This window comes from Trachinotus anak, unplaced genomic scaffold (assembly GCF_046630095.1).
Source record: "Trachinotus anak isolate AG129_WGS33_773 ecotype Australia unplaced genomic scaffold, CSIRO_AGI_Tana_v1 ptg000001l, whole genome shotgun sequence".
Lineage (NCBI taxonomy): Eukaryota > Metazoa > Chordata > Actinopteri > Carangiformes > Carangidae > Trachinotus > Trachinotus anak.
In genome coordinates this window covers 7,186,193-7,196,781 of record NW_027273852.1, presented here as the reverse complement: position 1 = coordinate 7,196,781, position 10,589 = coordinate 7,186,193, and the positions used below count along the sequence as shown (strand labels likewise).

The 10,589-nt window shown below is 40.7% G+C and overlaps 1 protein-coding gene across 2 annotated transcripts; it reads left to right on the top strand.

Annotated features, from left to right (window-relative positions):
* Positions 1–644: 644 nt before the first annotated feature.
* ehhadh (enoyl-CoA, hydratase/3-hydroxyacyl CoA dehydrogenase) lies at positions 645–10,549 on the top strand. 2 transcript variants are annotated; one of them, XM_071466469.1, is made up of 7 exons: positions 645–881; positions 2,130–2,233; positions 3,487–3,656; positions 4,140–4,251; positions 4,781–4,885; positions 7,805–8,146; positions 8,475–10,549. In XM_071466469.1, the coding sequence occupies exons 1-7, from the start codon at positions 808–810 to the stop codon at positions 9,725–9,727; spliced, it is 2,160 nt and encodes a 719-aa protein (XP_071322570.1). In that variant the 5' UTR covers positions 645–807; the 3' UTR covers positions 9,728–10,549. The 2 variants fall into 2 exon arrangements, with proteins under 2 accessions (XP_071322570.1, XP_071322653.1); XM_071466552.1 differs by lacking the exon at positions 3,487–3,656 and having other exon boundaries at positions 661–881.
* The last annotated feature ends 40 nt before the right edge of the window (positions 10,550–10,589 follow it).

Sequence of the window (10,589 nt, the reverse complement as noted above, 5' to 3'; positions counted from 1 at the left end):
AACAGAAGAAACTTGCAAAGCCATAAATATTTTTCTTTGATGTCTTTAGGTTACCCCTGTTTATAGTTTTTCTTTGTCCTATTTCATTTTCCTTTTCCTTATTTATGTGTTGCACTCATTCCATTTGATTTGATTTATTTATTTTGTATGTATTGTCCGCATCATTTCTGCAATGTATCTTACATAGGAAGTTATGATTGATTTCTTCCGTTTTTCAATGTTTAATACTTTAAATAAGATGAATTAGTCAATTAAGTATTTTAGGGGGAAAAAAGTTATAACACCAAAAAAAAAAAAAAATAAATAAAGATCACACATTATCGATCGGTAAATACATGCCACATTTTCTAAATTAAGATACATTATTAATTTAATTTTATTTTGTTTTATTTTATTTTATTTTTTTATTTTATTTTATTTTATTTTATTTTATTTTATTTTATTTTATTTATTTATTTTAATTTTAATTTTAATTTTTTTTAAATTTTATTTTTACTCAATATAAATTTTTATATACAGTCTATGATATTAATCGAAGGTGGGGAAACCAGACAGACAGGATTGAGTTTTCTGGGCGGCTCCAGGTCAGGGGGGGGCGGTAATGCTCTAAAGTTGTTGGCATCGACCATTGTTTGAGAGCAAAGACCAAAAAAAACGAAGAAGACGAGCGTTTGGAAACATGCACGACCATACGGAGCGAGAAAGTGTGATAAAGGTGATGCCGTCCTGCCAGCAGGCTTGAAGTTACAAAGTTCAGCCTGCACACCAAAACAGAAGTGCGACAACTTGCACAGCTCGATCCACACAATGGCTCAGTGCACTCGTGTTTCAGGGTCCGTGGGCTTGATTACTCTCCAGAACCCGCCTGTCAACGCTCTCAGGTGAGCTGAAGTAACTAACAAGGCTGCAGAGCGTCTTTAAAACTAGCTCCACGGTGTTTGCCTTGTGGGAAGGAAATGTACTGCAACTCCATGTGTTGTTGGTGAGGGGGGTAGTTTTTAGAGGTGTAATGGATACAGTTGCACAAGAAAAGGTGCACACAAGATGACTTTGTGCGATAAGAATAACTTGATTTTGTGAGCTCAAGGAAAAAAAAAAAAATTGCCAGAGGGTGGCGTCAGAGGAAAGGTTTCTGATAAACCAGTATTGGACTGTATAATTAATTACACTTCCTCAGGTACTATATATAATTTGTGTTTTAATTAATTATTTGCATTTCATGCTACGTTATGCTACTACTTTTTACTCCACTGCATTTATCTGACAGCTACTGTTACTTAGCAGAGTAATATTGTATAAACAATCTGTGATGTTCTTTGAAAATACAAGGTATTGTTATAGATTAACAGTATAAAAAGTAATTGAAATGAGCTTGGCTTTGACCTGCCGCTTGCTACATGGAAATGTATCAGCAATAATAATCATAATAATAATTAAGTATAATAATACACATAATACACTGACACTGGCAGAGGCCATTTTGCTGATAATCCTTGTGTATATTTTACTAAGTAAAACTTTCAATGCAGAACTTTTACCTGTAGTGAACTATGCAACTTTTACTTACTAAGGAATCTGAATGCTTATTCCACCCCTGACCTAAATCAGGTTTGTCCTATGTACAGTGGGTTCTTGAGGACATCTCAGACTCAGCACATCGGCCTCAGCATTACGCGTCAGTAAAAACCTTAAAAACCTTGCTTAAGGGCACCTTATTTATGGTAATGAAGGAGAGGCACTTTTCTCAGTTTTATCCTGTCCGCTTTTCTATTAAGGCCACCGCTGACCCATTTTATAGAAACATGGTTTATATATAATGTATGGTGTGTACTAAATAATTCATATCTGATGAATTTTCAAGGCCTTTATTTAAGATGCATTTATCAAAACTGATCTTTTTTTAAAGAACGACTTAAAACTCCCTCCACTAAAGAAGGAAGAAGCACTGCAGCAGAAAGGTCTGCCCTTTAATCCTAAATAATAATTTAAAAGGCAACACTATAAAAGAAAAACGACCTAAATTCAGTATATCTGAAGAGGACTATACAGTTGGTGAATTTAAGTCTAAACTTATATATACCAATACTGTAAACTCATCATCATGTAAAAACGTGTTTTGTTTTATACAGCGCAGCGGTGAGGCAGGGCATCGTTGACACAGTGAAGAGAGCACTCAGTGACCCAAAGGTGAAGTCAGTGGTTATCTGTGGCCAGGATGGAATATTCTGTGGGGGTATGGACATCTTTACTTATTTCCTTTAACTTCAAAATGCTGACACATCTCCAAATCTGTCTTTTTTATTGTTGGTTTCAAAAAAGATTCAAAAAAATCTTTTGAAATGGTATCACTCTTTGAGATTCTGGTTGCAAACGATGGGTGCATTTGTTCCCACATCCCACACTGTTACCTCGATGTCTTCCCTTTACTGATTTTCATAATGTGCAATAGAGTCCCTCCGGTCCGCAACAAGAGAGCAAGGGCAACTGAAGTTGTATTCAAATAAAGCAATAAAAGAAATGAGGGCTACACCAGGTAAAAATCAAATTGAACTAGTATGTAAATGGCTGGTACATTTGAAACACATTATTGTTTTTGGTGGCAAAATTTGTGTTTAAATGTGCTGTTTTTAATTATTATATACCAAGATGTCCCCAATTAAAATAATTAAAATGCTTAAGGACATTTTCTTTTGACTACAATTGGTCCACAGTGACACATCAAGAATGAAAGCAGATTTTCATAGATTTTAAAATTGTAATTAGTATCATGTTGTGAGGATTTGTGGGATATGCTAGATGCAAAAAAGCAGTCATGGAGAGAGGAAATCGAAAAGAACAAGAGAGGATATTAAAACCTTGTTAATATAAATTGAAACCGGAGTTCATCAGAAACATGTAGAACTGCTCCATGTGTAGTGCCAAAGTAAATAATCGCACTAAGAGGCTCAGCTAAATATTCCTCAATAGGTCATGTTTATGAAATGAGTGCAAGTTCAACTCTGTGTTATTAAATGAACACGAACTGAGGAATATTAATGTGAATCAGCACTAGTGCAGCAGCTAACAATTATTTTCGTCATAGATTAATCTGCTGATCATTTTCACGATTAATCAATTAATCTCTTAAAAATAGATAGAACAGCGTCTGCTAAAGTTTCCTGAAGCTTAAGGGGATATCTTCAGATTTGTTCATTAGTCTAACAGTTTCAAAACTAAACATATTCATCACATAAGACAAGAAAAAGTAGAAAATATTCACACTTGAGAATCTGAAACCAATGAATGTTTGATATTTTTGACAAATTTTGTTTAATGAATAGTGTCAGCATGTGATTTTTTTTAAATATTTTATTTTAATTTTTTTTTTTTACCACCAAACTGGGTATTTTGTGTAATCTCCCTTCAAAGATGACATGCAGAAGGATGTGGGTTTAGATGCACCTCGTAACACCACTGATAACATCATCAGCTGCATTTGCATAACAGGGGCCGACATCAAAGAGTTTGGGACGAAGATGTCTGGGCCTCCGCTGGTACCGATGATCCACGCCATCGAGGCTGCGAGCAAACCGGTGGTGGCAGCCATAGAGGGGGGCGCTTTAGGCGGAGGCCTTGAGCTGGCACTTGGCTGTCATTATCGAATCGCACACTCAAAAGTTAGTTCACACTTCAGCCCTCCGCGTCTCTCTCTGTCAGTGTCTCTCTAATCTCAGTGTCGAGCTGCATCATTGTCTGACTGACACTGTTGAATGTGACTTGTCATTGGAAATGTGACTTGCTGTATTTCCAGCTCATTGGAGGTCCATAGCAAGAAAAAATAAAGATAAATCCATGTAAAAACCAAACAAAAGACATTCCACAATAATCAAACATTTACATGATTAATTCATTAAAAGCATGACCGGTTCATTTTTGTTTGGTCATTTAAGAAAAAAAAAACAAAACAAAACAGTACTTTCCCAGAGGTAACAAAGACAGTCAGACTCTAGAGATGATCTAATTCTGTGATATAAAAGAAGATTTTTTTCCCACCCTCCCAAGCCATGAAATAATGAATGTAATATATTTACTGGCCAGAGACAGCTGTGTCTGTTCAATACCCTCCATTCATCATGCTTTGTGCCTTTGTGTCCTTTCAGGCCAGACTGGGACTTCCAGAGGTGAGTCTGGGTCTTCTGCCAGCTGCAGGGGGAACCCAGCGTCTGCCAAGGCTCATCGGGGTCCCAGCTGCCTTAGACCTCATCACCACAGGTAGCAAAGACAGGTTAACCTTGCCTAACTTTCACAGAGTTATTGTTACAAGTTCATGCAGTTTTAAAGCACTCAAGCAGGTATAGGTCAGCATCAGTAAATATGTAGACATCACCATTTATTTATTTTTTTTTGTTCAATGTTCTGTTGGCCATCCAATTTTGTGTATTTAACTTGTGGTTCAAATGAATGCAGTATGCAAACGTTCCTGCATATTATCATAATGAGTCGGTTACTAACGGTAGTTTAGTCTGATGACCAGCAGATGTCAGCATGTGTTTAGTTTTCCCTCATCACCGCCAGTGAAACCTCTGGTGTCATTGTGAAGTCTTCTTAAATCACTTCAAGCAAACTGCAATTCTTCATTTTTTTGGCATTTTGCCTTTTATTTGATAAAGGCCAGAATCAAATAAGGGGAAAGTATATGTCTTAATCCCAAGGCCAGCAGGACACTAATGTTATTGCTTAATAATTTGAAATGTCACATGTCGCCCAGATAGACCCTCATTGTCTTTCATGTCTGCCACAGGCCGCCATATCACTGCTGCTGAGGCACTGCAGCTTGGAGTAGTGGATCAGGTTACTGAGCACAGAACTGTGGATGCAGCTGTAAAGTTTGCCCTGAGTGTTGCAGGTGAGACACACAAAAAATCATAAGAACACATGGTACCCAGTCTTTAAAATCTCTTCACTGGTTTAAAAATAATTTAAAAAAAAAAACTCAGCAGAAGGAAGAGAAATCCTCCTTGAGGAGTTATTTTAGGCTAGTCCGACCTCAAGAAGTGTCGGTTGTGGAAGTCAAAGGAAGCAGAGAACACGGCAGGCAGATCCTCCACCACAGAAGTCATCAATGTTTCATAGCCCTGTCAGATGTGCTCTGATGTCTTCACTGCTTTTGCTGTATTATTCAGGAGGGCGAAAAGGGACAAACTTTCCTAGAATATTAATAATGAGCCCTCGCCAGTCATTTAGGAGGATGAGGATTGCCCCACGCTCGTGAATCAAACTCATTTACCCGCTGAATGGATCGCTAAAGTGTGCCATGTCCCTGCAGTTTACAAGGAATGATTTCTCAGTCTGTGTAAAGCATAACCCATTCAGATTTGCTACATGGTGATAATACTGACAGACCACACTTGTCGGCTCAGTCTGAAATATAAATGAGAAATAAAAAAACTTTTAAGACAGATTTTTATTGTACTCTGGAAAAAGAAAATCTTTTTTGACACGCTGTTGTTTTACCTCCTTACAGTTGATGAATTTATTCTTCAAAACAATTTAACAGCAGCAACATTTAAGTAAATTCTTTTGCATTACATTTTCTGGGATTGTGCTTATTTGCTTTCTTGGTTAGCGTTGGGCTAGAAGAATGACACCATTCTGTGTCTGGTTTCCTGTGCCTCCAGTCTTCATGCTAAGCTAAGCTAATCCTGGCATTAGCTAAATATTTAATATACAGATGTGAGAGTGGTTATCGATCTTCTCATCTGAGCCTGAGCAAGAAAGAGAATAAGTGTTTTTTCCCAAAATGTCAAACTAATCCTTTAAGCATTTAAGAATGTTGTTGGGAACCAGTGCACAAACCACCCACTCTGATGTGTGGTTTTGTGTGTTAACATTGTCCTGCAGGTACATGAGGGCAGGATGTGTTTTGTTCAGCTTTGCCTCAGCAGAGCCCTGTTTGTACAAGAGCCTTTGATTCTGCTGCATGAAATGAAGATGAGATGATGTTTTCATGACTGCAGGTAGTGAGTTACTTGCTCTGGAGATGTCATCTTGAACTGTTTGTTGTCGGCTTACTTCGCAATGACAGCTCATTTCCAAGACATTAAAATTAATATGAAATCTGTTACCATGTGCCTAATATTGTGCCTTACACAAACACTACACCCGTGCAAAATGTCAACAGCAAGTCTCGAGGATTGCTTGTGCTTTTTTTGTTTTTTTTTTTTTAAAAAACAACTTACAATCAGAATATGATTGCAGTCTTACGCTTTTTTAGAAATGCTTTTTTTTTCCCACACAACACTGCCAAAATGACTTTGAGTGGGTGAGAAAGTGAGTGTTGTTAGTAAAGCTGAGGCTTAGAGTGAGTCAGACAGAAAAGCCAGCAGCACACAAGATGGGAGATCTGAGGAGATCCAATCAAAATCTGCGAAGATTTTGACGGATACGCCAGTCTTGAGTTGATTAGCAGGGGGTGTCAAATGGGGACAGAAAATGTGTCTAAATTTACAAATCAAGTGTAAGTGTTTGTGACATGGAGATGCACGGCTGATGAGTCAACCAGCACAGAATAGATTTAGTCTGTCACATCCATCAATGCAAACATAAGACACTACAGTACTATAGCACAGTAAAGCTGTCACATGGGTGTATATTTATGCAAAAAAAAGCAGTTTGTGCACTGAAATCGATGCACGTGTGGGCCAAGCGCACACACACACACATTCCACACATGCACAAATTCAAGTCTCTTGCTGGTGACAAGATTAACTTTTTTACCCCAGTAGTCGCAACATCTGCCCGCTACATCTGTCAGGACAACCAGGCTTCCCACTCGCTGCACAGCAAATCCACAGCTCAACCATTTACAGATTAACTGCTGCAATAATGCCCTCCTAAAGTACCGGCACACAGCATCTGATTGACATTTCACTCTGGACAGAGTGTACATTTAACTGGCCTGAAACGACCTTCACCTTTTATTCCTCATCTCTCATATATTGATCCGACAATTGTATTAAACCAAAGTGTTTGTTTGACTAAGTGGATACTATAAATCAGACGTGGTTGCTGTCTCTTTAAGCTTTACCATGGTGACCCAGTTTCTGGCCCAGACCTACGGCTGAGTGTAATTCAGTGGAGCTGTGAAGGATTCTGACTACTGTCTCATGTAATCATGTCAAAAGAGACAGGAATGGGAATAAAGATGCTTTTAACAAGGTTTTAGTAGAGTGGCCTTCTTCTTCACTCTCGTTGTTCTCAAGCTTAAATCGCCACAGTCAGGAAGTCCTGTGCTATAAAGTTCTCCGGCTCTAATATTAAATCTTCTCATGTAGTTTCACCTGGAAAATTGCTCCAATATTGTACCATTGCTCACAGGCTCACAGAGAATCACAAAAATTCAATTTTCTCCGCCTTTGCTCTCAGAGTTGGAAATTTACCAACTTTCTTGCCAAGAACAAAATAGTTGCTTTTCATTTTGTTTCAGATTCGAGGTGAACAGTAACAGTGCTCTGTCAGAGTCCCTCTGATTAGCATGGAAATGGTTTGTCAAATCACTCTGCTCTTAGAAGCTACTGGGGTATCGAGTGATTGAGTGGACGAGTGTGCCCGAAACAGTAATTATGTGTGCTGGCTGACAAATTGGAGAAAGTTGATAAAGAAGTGGTAAATGAAAAACTAGGAGACATATTACTGTTTAAAAAAAAAATTGTGCAAGCATACATTTTGATTTGTGTTAAACTTTTAACTGGCAGCAAAAGTGGCAGAACTGCAAGTAAAAAAGTCATTCCTCTGGAGTCTCTTTTCTTTCATGTTTCTATTTCAGGAAAACCACTAGATGGCCGTCGTATAAGCACCTATCCGTGCCCCCGCCCGTCTGATTTGGATGCTCTGTTTGAGGCGGCGATGCAGAAGGTGCGACAAAATGCCCGTGGAGCCATAGCACCAGTGGCTTGCGTGCAGGCAGTCCGAGCAGCTGCCACCCTGCCCTACATTCAAGGCATGGAGCGGGAGAAAGAGCTGATGGCCACTCTCTTCACCTCAGGCCAGGCCCGTGCCCTGCAGTACTGTTTCTTTGCTCAGAGAGCTGTCAGCAAGTGGAGCATGCCCAGTGGGGCCCGCTGGGACACGAGCAAGCCTAGGCCTGTACATAAAGCAGCTGTCATCGGTAAGAGCTTGGGGCTTTTAATTTTTGGTTGTCTGAGCTTTCAATAAGCACAAGCACATTGACTCATCAAGCTATCTGTGTGGCATCTCCACATTCATGTTGCCTATGGAAACAAAGCCCTCATGTACAGTTCAGCTGAGTTTAAATGGATGAACTCTCTCTTCCCTGCAGGGAGGATTGTCATATAGCCAATCTGGATATGTGAAGCTCAGCAGCTTGTGCATTAAAATTGCAAGCGTTGGAAAAACTTTATGCTGCCAGGCCAAAACTATTTACAGTCTAGCATTGTGAATTTTCCTGTAGTCACCGTGTGATTTTGTCCTCTTAGGCCTTGGCACCATGGGGAGAGGCATAACAGTGGCCCTGGCTCAGGCAGGGTTGTCTGTGGTCGCCGTGGAGACCCAGGAGAAGCAGCTCATGGAGGCAAAGCAGGCAGTGTCAGCAATGTTGGAGCGAGGGGCTAAGAGACGTGGTGTGGCCCCCGGACCTGATAAGGTCAGTTACAGCCACAATATTCAGGCTGTAGCAGACGTTGACCTGGTCATCGAGGCTGTGTTTGAGGACATGGATCTGAAGAAGAAAGTCTTCCAGCAGATGTCTGTCATTTGTAAACCAGGCACTTTCCTATGCACCAACACCTCCGCGCTAGACGTGGACCACCTGGCCTCTCAAACACGCAACCCGGAGCTGGTGGTCGGCATGCACTTCTTTGCCCCAGCCCATGTCATGAAGCTGTTGGAGGTGGTGCATGGATCACAGTCCTCTCCTCAAACTGTGGCCACTGCCATGCAACTGGGAAAGAAAATGGGCAAAGTCAGTGTGGCTGTTGGAAACTGCCGTGGCTTTGTGGGGAACCGCATGCTGAAGCCATACGTTGAGCAAGCTTTCTTCCTGTTAGAAGAGGGAGCCACGCCTGAGTTGGTAGATCGAGCACTGGAGGAGTTTGGGTTCCCCATGGGTGTGTTCAGAATGTCCGACCTCTCTGGGCTGGATGTGGGATGGAGGGTCAGGAGGGGGGATGGGCTGGTGGAACCTGGTGCAGCATCAGGGCAGCCAGCTAGAAGCCGAGGAGGCCGTCGTTACAGCCCCCTGGGAGACCTGCTCTGTGAGCAAGGGCGGTTTGGCCAGAAAACAGGCCGGGGATGGTACCAGTATGACAAACCTGGCAGCCGCATAGCCAGGTCTGATCCCTGGCTCCACAGCTTTCTGGAGGAGTACCGAGCCCGGCATGGCCTGGTGGCACGCCGCATAGACCACCAGGAGGTGCTGGAGCGCTGCCTCTATGCCCTGATCAACGAGGGCTTCCGCATCTTGGAGGATGGAATAGCCACGGGACCTGAAGACATAGATATCATCTATGTGTTCGGCTACGGCTGGCCCAGGCACCGTGGAGGCCCCATGTTCTACGCTGGCATGGTGGGGCTGGCGAAGGTCCTGGAGAGGCTGGAGCACTACCACCAAGCTCACCCTGATGTGCCCTACCTGCAGCCCTGCAGCCTGCTCAGGAGGCTGGTGGCCGGCGGCAGCCCACCTGTCCACAGGTGGAGGGAAGTCATCAAGAAATTCCACAGCCAGCTTTAAATGTTTTGCATCTCAGCTTTAATATCTTAATACACTTGAATAAGGATGATCTTACAGTGTCATAAACACAATGCCGTACACTTACATTGTGTTTTGCACAACAATAATAATAATAATAATGATAATAATAATAATACTTATTGATTTCTTATATATAATGGTCAGGGGTGGTATCACAGGAGGTGCCGGTGCTTTGGTGATTAATAATCTTAATATCTGTGACTGGTCAGTAACTTTGTGAGCCCACACTGATTCACCAGTTTGTTAGGTACACGTGTATGATCCTATCAAAATCCTATCTTTGTGACACTTATTGAGTTTTGTTGACGCTGTAGCAGAGATGTTAATTCAACTTACAGTATTTTGATTGTATTATTTTTTTCTAATGTTTTTATACTTCAGCTACTGCTAAAGTTATACCAGCTGAATAAATTGCCTCTGTAACAGTGTCAACAGAACTGAACATAAGTTTTATGATGGGATGTATCAGGTGTATTGGAATGAATTAGATTGTACAGACGTACCTAATAAAGTGGTAGTTCAGTGAATAGTCGAATTTGAATAACAGATTTCAGTGAAGATCTCAATCTGCAGTTAAATCCCATTTTTTTTCTTGATGATCCAGACTTTAAAGAATCACACTCATAAGGAGCAGTGCTGTCTAAAGTGATGATTTTACTGATTTTCCCACATTAGGCTTGTTTGGTTATTAATTAATCATGTGTAATACATTCTGGTACAATTATTACTGTATGTACTATGTGTAATAATACAGATCTCATCTACATATCATCTGATGCCTCAATAAAGAAATGCCATATACTCGTGTTAGTTTTCAGTGAAGATGATGAAAGATGATAAT